The following is a 14,253-nucleotide window of genomic DNA, read 5'->3' as shown; positions in this document are numbered from 1 at the left end:
AAAAACAGGAGGGTGTGATTGCGAGTCAGGCTGTTATGGGGACCCTGGATGTAATGTTGGAGGAGCCACAGCATTTGACCTTGTCCTACAGGTACAAGGCACTTGCTACCTTTAAGGTTGAAAGCAAAGATTGCAGGTAGGATGGGCAAAGATACCACGGCACTGTGGCACAGGAGGCCATTCAAGTCGGGGGAGTAAATGAATGTTGTAGTGGTCGGGGATATTATATTCAGGGGGATAGACACAGTTCTCTGCAGCCGCGACCGAGATTCCCGTGGGATGCGTTGCCAACCGTTTGCCAAGGTTATGGATATCTCCTCGCGGCTGGAGAATAACTTAGGGCATGAGGGGGAGGATTCATTTGCCGTGGTCCATGTAGGAGCCAACGACACAGGTAGAAAGAAGAATGAGGTTCTGCTGAGGCAATTTGAGGAGTTAGGGTTTGAATTAACAAACAGAATCTCAAAGGTGATAATCTCTGTAATACTACCTGAGCCACGTGCAGATTGGAATAGGGACAAACAGGTCAAAGAGTTAAATGCGTGGCTCAAAGAGTGATGTGGGAGACAAGGGTTTCAATTCATTGAACATTGGCAACTGTACGATCGAAAGAGGGAGCTGTTCCATTAACGCATCAAAAAATAAGTTCAAAGTTTAGGAAATGATAAAAAGTTAAAATTAAAGGCTCTTTATCTGAATGTACGGAGCTTCTTAATAAGAGAGACGAATTAGTTGCACAAATAGAGATAAAATGCTTTGACCTAATCGCCATTAGAGAAACATGATTTCAAGGTGACCAAGGTTCGGAATGAAATATTCCATGGAACTTGACGTTCCGAAAGCAGAGTAGCAAATGAAGGGGTGTCGATCTGATAATAAAGGATGACATGAGGACAGTGGAGAGAATGGATCTTGGTTCAGAAGAACAGGAAGTAGAATCAGTTTGGGTGGAAGAAAGATTTAACAAGGAGTAGAAAACACTGGTGGGAGTAGGAGGATTCGAGTCCAGGAGCAGGGATGTCTTACTGCTGTTATACATGGAGTTGGTGAGACCACATCTGGAGTATTGTGTGCAGTTTTGGTCTCCTTATCTGAGGACGGATGTCCTTGCCATGGAGGGAGTGCAACGAAGGTTTACCAGACTGATTCCTGGGATGGCAGGACTGACGTATGAGGAGAGATTGGGTCGACTCGGCCTATATTCACTAGAGTTTAGAATAATGAGAGGTGATATCATCGAAACAAATGAAATTCTAACAGAACTAGACAGACTAGATGTAGGGAGGATGTTCCCGATGGCTGGGGAGTCCAGAACCAGGGGTCACAGTCTCAGTATACGGGGTATGCCACTTAGAACCGGGATGACGTGAAATTGCTTCACTCAGAGTGTGGTGAACCTGTGGAATTCTCTACCACAGAAGGCAGTGGAGACTAAGTCATTAGATGTATTCAAGAAGGAGATCGGTATATTTCTTCATGCTAAAGGGATCACGGGATATGGGGAAAATGCGGGAGCAGGGTACTGAGTTAGACGATCAGCCATGATCATTTTGAATGGCGGAGCAGGCCCGAAGGGCCGAATGGCCTACTCTTGCTCCTATTTTCTATGTTTCTATGTTTGTGTTTCGATGGATAGAGGATTGCTTAACGGACAGAAAACAGAGTGCAAAGATGAACGGGACATTTACAGGTTGGCAGGCTGTAACGAGTGGGGTGTCGAAAGGTCGGTGTTTGGGCCTCAGCTATTTACAATCTCTATTAATGACTTAGATGAAGGGGCCGAGTGTAATGTATCCAAGTCTGCTGATGATGCAAAGCTAGTTGGGAATGTAAGCTGTGAGGAGAATACAAAAAGTCTGCAAAGGGATATACACCGGTTAAGTGAGTGGGAAAGAAGGTGTTAGAAGGAGTACAATGGAGGGAAATGTGAGGTTACTCACTTTGGTAGGAAGAATAGAAAAACAGATTATTTTTTAAATGATGAGAATTTATTAGATGTTGGTGTTCACAGAGATTTGGATGTCCTCGTACAAGGAACTCGAAAATAAACATGTTGGTCCAGCAAACAATAAGCATGTTGGCCTTTATTGCAAGGGGGTTGGATTACAAGAGTAAGGAAATCTTACTGAAGTTGTGCAGGGCTTTAGTGAGTCTTCACCTGGAGCAATGTGTACAGTTTTGGTCTCCATAGCTGAGGAAGGATATTCTTGGAGGCGGTGCCAGAATTTTCACTTCATTGATTCCTGCGATGAGAGATGTTCCGCTGAGGAGAGATTGAGTTGAATGGGGCTGTACTCTCTGTAGATTAGAAGCATGAGAGGTGATCTCATTGAAACACATAATATTCTGAGGGCGCTTGACAGGGTAGATGCTGAGAAGTTGATTCTCCTGGCTAGACAGCCTAGAACTAGGGGGCATACTTACAGAATAAGCGGACGGCCATTTATGACTGAAATGAGGAGGAATTTCTTCATTCAGAGGGCAGTGGATCTTTGGAATTCTCTCCCCGAGTAAATCAATAAAAACTGCTCAAGTTGATCAGTGGAGAGGACTGAACTGAATCTTTCATCTACATCTTTGCATCTCAGGCAATTCAGGCGGCCATGTGTGTACACATTGATTGGTATGGGGTGCTCGCACTGAGACCGAGGACAATCCATTCCATTGAATATGCCACCGAACTTTCTGACCATCCATTACGACCGCCTCATATTTATCAATATTCTTACCAGTTTCAATATAATTACACGACGTTTCACTGAGAGGTAAGCAGCTGAAAGTTCGACAAATACAGCTCCGTAATTGAGCAAGTTTTAAAGTCATCTTGGCTGGCCTGAGTTCGGGTTTCACCTTGTCCACGGCACGGACATTCTGCGATTCAACTGGCTTGGTGATCAGTTAGATACCCTCCCACCGGGTGGCGCTATTCCACCGGCGCTCCGCTCACAGAACTTGTCGGTTGAGCAGAGAAGGATATTAGGCGGGAAACGCGCTGCAAAATTATGGCAGGTGGAGATTAATGTGGGCAAGTGTGAGGTCATCCATGTTGGAACTAAGAAAGATAAATCGGGGGATATTCTAAATGGTGAGCAACTCGGAAAAGTAGAGGAGCACTTTCCTTTTATATATCCTCTCTGACTTGTTCCTCAATACTGGAGTTTACATATGCTGCAACACCATCGCCCTCTCTCTTGACACGGTCTACTCTAAACAATTTACACCCTACCAGATAGGTATACCATTGATTGGAATCATTCCACCATGTCTCTGTAATGAAACTAATGTCCAATCTATGAACCGCTGCAATACCTTCCAGATCACCCATCTTAGTTATCAGACTTCTTCTATTAATGCAAGCGCAGCTTTTTTAGCTTTCTGATTTTTGTCTTTCCCATTTACTTTATCAATAATTTTAGTTTGTTGACCTCCCACTATTGGAATTAGACTCATTAAGCTTTGATTTGTGTTTTCACTGGTACACATAAAAGTTGCTCCAATTTAACTGGTGTTCTCTTACACTGACCGCAAACACCCCCGCATCCAGGTTAAACCCTCCCCCATCATTCCAGCTATCTTGCCTGCCAACACCTCTCACCCCAACCACCTCCCACCACAGTTGTACAGGTAGAGGCCATCCGGTTTGTAAAGGCTCCCCCTATTGCAAAAGACCACAAGACCATAAGACCATAAGAGATAGGATCAGGAGTAGGCCATTCGTCCCCTCGACCATGCTCCGCCATTCTATCAGATCATGGCTGATCTGATTTTTACCTCAACTCCACTTTCCTGCCTATTGTCCATATCCTTTGAATCCCTTGCTGATCAAAAATTTGTCTCACTCAGCCTTGAATAGGTTCAATGATTCGGCCTTCCCAGCTTTTTGGGGTAAAAAATTCCAAAGATTCACGACCCTCGGGGAGAAGAAATCACTGCTCATTTCCGTCTTAAACGGGCGACCCCTTATTCTGAGTCTATGCCCCCTAGTTTTAGATTCCCCCATGAGGGGTAACATCCTCTCAGCATCTACCCTTTCGAGTCCCCTCAGAAACTTGTAGGTTTCAATAAGATCTCCTCTCATTCTTCTAAACCCGAATGAGTTCACACCCCACCTGTTCAATCTTTCCTCATAGGACAACGCTTCCATATCCCGAATCAACCTAGTGAACCTTCTCTGAACTGCCTCCAATGTAATTATGTCCTTCCTTAAATAAGGGCAGCAGAACTGTTCGCACTACTCCAGGTGTTATCTCACCAGCACCCTGTACAGTTGTAGCATGATCTCCCTGCTTTTACACTCCATCCCCCTCGAAATAAAGGCCAATATTCCGTTTGCCTTCCGGATTACCTGCTGCACGTGTATGTTGATTTTTTCTGTTTCATGGACGAGGACACACAGAACCCTCTGTAGCGCAGCATTTTGTAGGATTTCTCCATTCAAATAATATTTTGCTTGTTTACTTTTCCTCCCAAAGTGGATGACTTCACGTTTTCCGACATTATATTCCATCTGCCAATTTTTTGCCCATTCACTTAACCTGTCAATATCCCTTTGCAGACACTTTGTGTTCTCATCGCAACTTGATTTTACAACTATCTTTGTATCATCAGCAAATTTCCCTACAAGACACTCTGTTCCTTCATCCAAGTCATTGATATATTTTGCAAATAGTTAAGGCCCCAGCACTGAGCCCTGCGACACCCCAAAAGGTACAGATTGACATTTTCAAAATGACCCTTTTGATCCCGACTCTTTGTTTTCTGTTAGTTAGCCAATCCTCTATCGATGCCAATATATTACCTCCAACACCATGAGCTCTTATCTTGTGCAGCAATCTTTTATATCGCACCTTATCGAATGCCTTTTGGAAATCCAAATACACTGCATCCATTACTTGCCCTTTATCCACCCTGCCCGTTACTTCCTCAAGGAACTCTAATAAATTTGTCAGGCACGATTTCCCCTTCATAAAACCATGTTGACTCTTCTTGATTGTATTATGAGTCTCCAAAAGTCCTGCTACTACTTCCTTAATAATGGATTCTAGCATTTTCTCAATTACAGATGTCAGGCTAACTGGTCCTTCGTTACCATTTTCTGTCTCACTCCCTTCCCTTCTTAAATAGGGGTGTTACGTTTGCGGTTTTCCAATCCGCTGGGATCTTTCCAGAATCTCCTGAATTCTGGAAGATTACAACCAATGCATCCACTATCTCTGTAGCCACTTCCTTTCATATCATCGGATACAAGCCATCAAGTCTAGCGGAATTGTCAGCCTTTAGACCCATTAGTTTAACTAATACTTTTTCTCCAGTGATAGTGATTGTTTTTAGTTCCTCCCTCTCCTTTGCCCCTTGATTTTCAACTACTATTGTTATAATATCAGTGTCTTCTAATGTGAAAACAGATACAACATTTCTGTTCAATTCCTCTGCCATTTGGTTGTTTTCCGTTATTTTTTCGCCAGTCTCATCCTCGAAGGGACCAATGTTTGCTTTAGCTACCCTCTTCCTTTTATTTACTTGTGGAAGCTTTTACTGTCAGTTTTTATGTCTTGATAGTTTACTCTCATAATTTATTTTCTCCCTCTTTATTATTCCTTTTGTCACCCTTTGCTGTTTTTTAAACTTTTCCCAATCTTCTGGCTTACCAGTAATCTTTGCCATGCTGTATGCTTTTTCTTTTAAACTGATACCATCTATAACTTCCTTAGTTAGCCTTGGTTGGTTCACCATTTTTGTGGAGTCTTTCGTCCTAACAGGGATATATTTTTGTTGCGAGTCACAAAGTATATTTTTTAAATGTTTGCCACTGCTTTTCCACCATCATACCATCAAATCTATTTACCCAATCCACTTCAGCCAATTCCGCCCTCATTCCTTTATAATTGCCCTTCTTTAAGTTCAATACAATAGTTTCAGACATAGGAACAAAGGAACATCGGAACACGAGTAGGCCATTCAGCCCCTCGTGCCTGCACCGCCATTTGATAAGATCATGGCTGATCCGTGATCGACCACCATATACCTGCCTTTGGCCCATATCCCTTAATACATTTGTTTGACAAAAAGCTATCTATATCAGATTTAAATTTAGCAATTGAGATAGTATCAATTGCCGTTTTCGAAAGTGAGTTCCAAACTTCTACAAGACTTTCTGTGCAGAAATGTTTTCTAATCTCGCTCCTGAAAGGTCTGACTCTAATTTATAGACAGTGCCCCCGACTCCTAAAATCCCCAACCAGCGGAAATCGTTTCTCTCTATCCACCCTATCCGTTCCCCTTAATATCTTATAAACTTCGATCAGATCACCCCTTAACCTTCGAAACTCTGGAGAATACAACCCAAATTTGTGTCATCCCTCCTCGTAACTTAACCCTTGAAGTCCGGGTATCATTCTAGTAAACCTACGCTGCACTCCCTCCAAGGCCAATGTGTCCTTCCGAAGGTGCGGTTCCCAGAACTGCTCACAGTAATCCAGATGCGGTCTAACCAGGTTTTTTTTTATAGCTGCAGCATAACTTCTGCCCCCTTGTACTCCAGTCCTTCAGATATAAAGGCCAACATTCCATTTGCCTTCTTGATTATTTTCTGCACCTGTTCATGTCACTTCAATGATCTATGTACCTGAACCCCGAAGTCCCTTTGGACGTCCACTGTTTTTTTCACTTTTTACCATTTAGAAAGTACCCTTTTCTATCCTTTTTGGATCCAAAGTGGATGACCTCGCATTTGTCTGCACTGAATTCCATTTGCCACAGTTTTGCCCATTCACCTAATCTATCAATATCACTTTGTAATTTTATGTTTTCATCTACACTGATTACAATGCCACCAATCTTTGTGTCATCGGCAAATTTAGATATGAGACTTTCTATGACTTCATCTAAGTCGTTAATAAATATTGTGAATAATTAAGGCCACAAGGCAGATGCCTGCGGGGCTCCACTAATGTCACTCTTTAGTGTTTTTATTTTCTTCATTATTGTTGCTTTACTTATGTTAATTTTATCGAGTTCCTGTCCCCGATTCAATATCAGTTTTCTTGGGATTTCCGGCATGCTATCCTCTTTTTCAACTGTGAATATCGACGCAAAGTAATTGTTCAACATGCCCGCCATTTCCCCATTGTCAATGACAATATCCCCACTTTCAGTTTTCAAGGGGCCAACACTGCTCCTGACCACCCTCTTATTCCTAATATAACTATTAACGTTCTTCGTTTTGCTTTTGATATGCCTTGCAAGTTTCATGTCATACTTTCTTTTTGCAGCCCTTACTATCTGCTTTGTGACCCTTTGTTGATCTTGGTATCTGTCCCATTCGCCAAGATCTGCACCATTTTATGTCTTTTTGTATGCACTTTCCTTATGCCTTATACTCTCGCTTACCTCTTTTGTTGTCCATGGCGGTTTTTTTTGGCAAGTAGAGTTCTTTCACCTCAGGGGTATAAACCAATTCTGTATCACGTCAAATGTTTCTTTAAACATTTCCCACTGATCATCAGACGTTTTACCCATGAACAGATTTGCCCAGTTTACTGTGGACAGTCTCTGTCTCATCCCATTGATGTCGGCCTTGCCCAAGTCTAGAATCTTAGCAGCTGACTCACTTTTTCCCTTTCAAACACTACATTGAACTCGATCATGTCATGATCACTATTGGATAGATGTTCACGCACAGTTAAGCCGTTAAATAAATCTGGTTCATTACTCATTACTAAATCGAATATGGCTTGCCCCCTTGTTGCCTTCAGGGCATACTGCTGTTGAAAACTATCCCGGACACTCTCAAGAAATTCACTACCTTTCTGACAGTTGCTAGTCTGCTTTTCCCAATCTATGTGAAGGTTGAAGTCCCCCATTAAGACCACTATGCCTTTCTTACACGCTTGTCGAATCTCTGCATTTATACAATCTAGCACTTCAGAGCTGCTGCCAGAGCTCCTGTATACAACTGCAACTATATTCTTAGATCCTATCCTATTTCTCCATTCAACCCATAAGGTCTCTTTTGGCTGCTTACCTCTCGTTATATCCCCCTTTATCATTGAAGTGATTTCATCTCTAATCATTAAGGCTACTCCTCCCCATCATCCATTTACCCTATCTCTCATGTAGACCTTATAACCTGGTATAATTAGTTCCCAATCCTGACCATCCTGCAGCCAAGTCTCAGTAATATCTATCATGTCATACCCTCCAATTTGAATTTGAACCTGTAGTTCATTTAATTTATTCCTTATACTCCGTGCATTTGTAAATAGAACTCTTAGTTGGGCCACACACCCGAGCCTGACCTTCAGCTTTGCTGCCTTACGCCTTCTCGTTCTTATTTTATCTCTCGTGCTTCAAGTTCACTTTCTTTCTGCTGCTCTACGGCTTTTCCCTTTCACTTGTTCTTGAACAACTGTTTGTACTATTTGTATTGTAAATTTCCCCTGGATCTTCCCCTCTCTTGCTGCTCTCAACTTTATTCCCTTCTGACTCCCCGCTCAGGTTACCATCCCCCTGCCACTCGAGTTTAAACCTTCCCCAACAGCACCAGCAAACACCCCCGCGAGGATATTGGTCCCGTTCCTGCTCGGGTTTATCCGTCCCGTTTGTGCAGGTCCCAACTTCGCCAGAACCGGACCAAATGTCCCATGAATCTAAATCCCTCCTTCCTACACCGTCCCTGCAGCCACGCATTCATCCTGTCTATTCTCCTGTTCCTATACTCACGAGCACGTGGCACTGGTAGTAATACTGAGATCGTTACCTTTGAAGTCCTGCTTTTTAATTTATCTCCTAACTCATTAAATTCACCTTGCAGAACCTCATCCCTTTTTTACCTATGTCGTTCGTACCAATATGGACCACGACTACTGGCTGTTCACCCTCCCCCTCCAGAATGCCCTGCAGCCGCTCCGTGACATCTTTGACCCTAGACCCAGGGAGGCAACATACCTTCCTGGAATCACGTTTGCGGCCGCAGAAACGCCTCTCTGTTGCCCTTACAATTGAATCCCCTATCACTATTGCCCTGCCACACTTCTTCCTCCCCTCCTGTGCAGGAGAGCCACCCGTGGTGCCCAGAACTTGGCTCATGCTGCTTTCCCCTGATAAGCCATCTCCCCCAACATTATCGAAAGCAGAATATCTATTTGAGAGGGAGATGGCCCCAGAGGACTCCTGCTCTACCTGCCTCGTCCTTTTACTCTGCCTGGTGGTCACCCATTTCCTTTCTGCCTGTGAAATCTTTACCTGCGGTGTGACCACCTCACTGAACGTGCTATCCACGATAGTTTAAGCATCGCGGATGCTCTACAGTGAATCCACCCGCAGCTCCAGCTCCGAAATACGATTAGCCAGTAGCTGCAGCTGGACACACTTCCTGCACACATGGTCGCCAGGGACACTGGTAGTGTCCATGACTTCCCACATAGTGCAGGTGGAGCATATCACGAGTGCGAGCTGTGCTGCCATGACTTGCCTTAAACTCTCAGACTCTCCTCCCGCTTTCGGTCTCTCCTTTTATACTGTGCTCACCTCTCGGACTCTCCTGTCTCACCTGTGACGTTGCACAGTTCTTTTCTCTTGTTGCAGGTCTGCTGCTGCTTTTATTCCCCAATCTCAGTCTTCAACGCTCAGGTCCACTGCCGCTCTGTGGATAAAGTTAGGAAAAGCAAGGCAAAGCAGCACCTCCTTCCCCCACTTCACCGAACTCCCACACTTACCAAACGCTCAGCAAGCCACTCTGTCCTGCCGCACTCCGTGCTGTCGCACTGACATGCCCCTGTATTTCTACAGTTTGTGACTCAGATGAGTCAGCCCTGCCCCACCTTCAGGTACCAGTTTAATCTAGCTAACCAATTTACTTACTACAGCAGCTCTCTCTGCTGAAGCCTGACAGAAACTTAAAAATGTACACTTTAAAATTGAACTTAACCAGTTGAAAGCAAGACCCAAGATCCTCGCTCTCAAACTGGATGTGAAATTCTATCATGCTGTGATCACTGCTTCCCAAGGGATCTTTCACTTTGAGATCGTTAATTAATCCTGTTTCGTTAGCCATTGCCAGATCCAAAATGGTCTGCTCCCTGATTGGTACCCCGACGTATTGGTCTAAGAACCAGTCGCGAATACACTCTGTCAACTGCTGCTCAGGGCTATTTTGCCAATTTGATTTGTCCAATCTATGTGAATCATGAAATCGCCCATGATTTTTGCATTACATTTTTTTAGAAGCCCCCCTTAGTTCCTGATTAGTATTGTGCCCTGCAGTGTAGCTACTGTTAGCGGGCCGATATACTTCTCACATCAGTGATTTCTTTCCCTTGTAATTTCTTACCTCCACCCAAATTGTTTCGAAACCTTGATCTTCTGAGCGAAGATCATTTCTCAATATTATACCAATTTCATCCTTTATTAACAGAGCCTGCCCACCACCTTTACCTTTTTTCCTATCCTTCCTAAATGTTAAATAACCCTGAATATTTAGGTCCCAACCGAGGTCACCTTGCAACCACGTCGCTATAATGACCACGAGATCATACCCATTTGTTTCTATTTGTGCCGTCAATTCTTCGATCTTATTACGAATGCGGCATGCATTCAGATAAAGAAACTTTAAATTTGTCTTTTTACCATTCTTTCCTACCCAGGCCCCATTTGCTAGTGCACTCTTATGTTTGTATGCTCTGTCCCTTCCTGACACACTCTGTTTATCTTTACCCACATCGCTTTCCTGTACTGCTTCCTTTTCTTTTCTTTTTATTAATCTAAACTTCATCCCACCTGAGCCCTCCCCCACTCTATTTAGTTTAAAACCTTCTCTACCGCCCTAGTTATTCAGTTTGCCAGAACATTTGTCCCAGCTTGGTTCAGGTGAAGCCCGTCCTAACGGAACAGCTCCCTCTTTCCCCAGTATTGGTGCCAGTGCTCCAGGAACCTAAACCCACTTCTCCCACACCAATCTTTGAGCCACGCATTCTTCTCTCTGATCTGATTTACTCTGTGCCAATTTGTTCCTGGCTCATGTCATAATCCAGAGATTATCACCTTTGTAGTTCTGCTTTATAATTCAGTCTATAGCAGCTCAAACTCCCTCAGCAGAACCTCTTTCTTAGTCCTACCTATGTCGTTGGAGTGCCACTGTTTGAGGAAACGAAAGCCTGAGTCCCGACCCCAGAGCCTTCGCCACGCGTTGGTGCCGAATTACCCTGTGTTTCTCTTCACTAGCACGTGGCTCAAATTTGTCCAAGTGCTCAGTCACTCTGTCCCTATTAACAGATTCTGGTAATTTTCCCACAACTGACTTTAGAGCGGCAGGTATATCGTTATATAGTTTCTATCTCCCACCCTTCTCAAATATTGGAGAGTCCATTGTAATTTTCCAATCCAACAGCACAATTAATGAATAATGAGATTTTGAAGACTATTTACGAACGCAGCTACAATTTCCTCAATTACTTCATTCCAGACCATGGAGACAAATTCTTCATAACGCTTTTTTGTCGGAGTGATATTACAGATGGATTCAATTCAGAGGTATGAATGTCACAGACAATCTTTCTGAAGTTGAATCTCGGCAGGTACTTTGTTTCCATTGGTGGAAATACAGCCTCTATTGTCACTTTCACTGGTCTGTTCTGCGATCCGTGGACCTGGTAGAACGAGAGACTCTATTATCAATTGCACTGGTCTGTACTGTAATCCGGGGACCGGGTTGAACGACAGCCTCTATTGTCACTTGCACTGGTCTATTATTCGATCTCGGGATTGCTGCCATCATTTCCCTTTGAGGTCGGATTGTGTCCCTTGTTGCATCCTGTACTCGGGAGGTTCATTTGTTTTTTAGGCATAATAGAACAAGATAAAGTTGTCCGTTGCTGCTCATTACTAACCCTTTGCCCCTTGCGGACATTGTTGGAGTTTCCCCAGATGGTGTTGGACTGTGGAAGTTGTCGATGACAGACATGGGTTTTGCAGCGATGGAAAGTCTTTTGACCATGTGAACGGTTCAGCTGGGGTTTGTGAAACGAAATTGCTGCAACTTGGTCGAGTTCAAACCTGCCAAGTTCCCTTGTATGATGATGTTTGACAGCAGAGTTTTGCTGCAATCTGTTGTCACGACCTCCAGTCTGAGAATAAAATCTGACAACTCCGAACTATTTCCGACCACCACCTGGTCCACTCCCCTCTCCTGCTCACGGGTCCAAACCCAGCGAGTTGAGATCACCCTTCGGGGTCCCCATTTTGCATTGACCGCATTTTGTGCTGGCATAATTTTCACTGCTCTGCACTGATTAATTATCTCCCAATTTATAGTTGACGATTTATTACTTACTTGCAATCTATATTCTTACGTTTTCTTTCCATTATTTCATTTGCCCTTCTGACTTACAACTGATTGTAATTATATATAACATATTATCTCGCTTTGTTTTTGGCAAATGTTCATCAATGGCATTAACAATCCTTGGTGCTGCGCTGGGTTTACACTGCTCCTCTGGCGAACTTACGGCGTCAGAGAGGGTGCAGTTCCGAGCAAATTCACAGAGAATGTCTTTGATTCATTCCTTCCTCTTTACTGGGATTATTTATTTGTACTTATTTACTCACCACTCTAATGTACTCTCATAAGCTGTATGTTTCACACAAGATACTGTGAAGCTGATTTTTTTAGCTGTAACCTGAAGCGTGATTCCCTGTTTCTGTTTGTTTCCTTTTTACAGCTAACGTGATGACGATTGTTATCCTGTCCCGAGGAAAGTGCGGTCTCTCTAAATGTGTAACCCGCTACCTGGTGGCCATGGCAGTGGCGGATCTATTGGTCATTATCAATGACGTGGTACTGTTTCGGATTAAGGAGTATTATTTCCCGAATAACTTCCTGTTCCTCACCCCCGTGTGCTCTTTCCAAACTGCCCTTAACCATGCTCTCTCAGACATTTCTGTCTGGTTAACAGTCGCTTTCACTTTTGATCGTTTTATAACCATTTGTTACCAGAAGCTGAGGACTAAATATTGCACAGAGAAAACTGCAGCCGTGATTATAGGAACTTTGTGCCCGCTGTTCTGTTTGAAAAATATCCCTTGGTACTTTGCATTTGAACCTTACTTTATATTGGACAACGTACACTGGATCTGTCGTGTAAAACCAGATTGTTATACTTCAGCTGCATGGGTAGCATTTGCATGGATTCACCGCTGTTTCACTCCACTGCTCCCAGTATTCCTGATATTGCTGCTCAATTCTGTGACTGTCGGAAACATTCTGGCTGCCAGTAGAGTCCGCAGGAGGCTTCGGGGCAGCAAATGTGATGCGAATCACAATGATCCGGAGATGGAGAACCGAAGAAAATCCATCATCTTACTGTTTGCGATATCCGCCAATTTCATACTGCTATGGATGACGTATGTTTTATTTTCCCTATCAATGCAAATTACAAACCGTTATTATTCCACAGGTTTCAATGACCCGATGTTTATCGCAGATCAAACCAGCTACATGCTCCTGCTTTTGAGCTGCTGCACAAACACGTTTATTTATGCAGTGACCCAGACTAAATTCAGAGAGGAGCTGAAGAATGGAGTGAAATATCCTCTCAAATTAATATTTAAATTAGTTAAACGAGGACAATAGCGGCAGAATTCCCAGCATTAGAACTGTATTCCGTCTCATATCCCATCCTGTGCTCCTCGATTGGTTTAGCGGGTCCCAGCAGGCGGGCTCTGCTTCCCGACGTTTCACAAACACAACGCTGGGAAATATGTGACAAAGATAGCATGATCTATACATAGGAACATAGGAACAGGAACAGGTCATTCAGTCTCTCGAGCCTGTTCCGCCATTCAATGAGATCAGGGCTGATCTATCCCCTAACTCCATTTACCCGCCTTGGCTCCATATCCCTTAATACCCATTGCTGCCAAAATCTATCGATCTCAGGTTTTAAGTTATTGATTAAGCGAGTAACTATTGCTTTTAGTGTGAGATAGTTCCACACTTCGACCACCCCTTTCCAAACTTCTCTACTGAATGACCTGACTCTGATTCTAAGGTTATGCCCCCTGGTCATAGACCCTTCACAAGCGAAAAATGTTTCTCTCGATCTACTGCATCAATTCCTTTCAAAATCCGAAGAAACCTCAATCAAATCACCAGTTAACCTTCTGCGTCTGTGTGAGAGCTGAAGGAGGATCTGCCAACATCTGCCAACATCGCGCCTGTGCTAGAGTCCCAGTTCCCCCTCACATTATAAACGCTCT

General features: G+C 43.6%; 1 protein-coding gene across 1 annotated transcript; it reads left to right on the top strand.

Annotated features, from left to right (window-relative positions):
* Positions 1–279: 279 nt before the first annotated feature.
* On the top strand, positions 280–13,627 carry LOC137312905 (probable G-protein coupled receptor 139). The gene is made up of 2 exons (XM_067979279.1): positions 280–394; positions 12,717–13,627. Exons 1-2 carry the CDS (start codon positions 280–282, stop codon positions 13,625–13,627), a joined length of 1,026 nt encoding a protein of 341 aa, XP_067835380.1.
* Positions 13,628–14,253: the final 626 nt, after the last annotated feature.

The sequence above is a fragment of the Heptranchias perlo genome, unplaced genomic scaffold, assembly GCF_035084215.1.
Source record: "Heptranchias perlo isolate sHepPer1 unplaced genomic scaffold, sHepPer1.hap1 HAP1_SCAFFOLD_44, whole genome shotgun sequence".
NCBI lineage: Eukaryota > Metazoa > Chordata > Chondrichthyes > Hexanchiformes > Hexanchidae > Heptranchias > Heptranchias perlo.
This window is presented reverse-complemented; position numbering and strand designations above follow the sequence as displayed.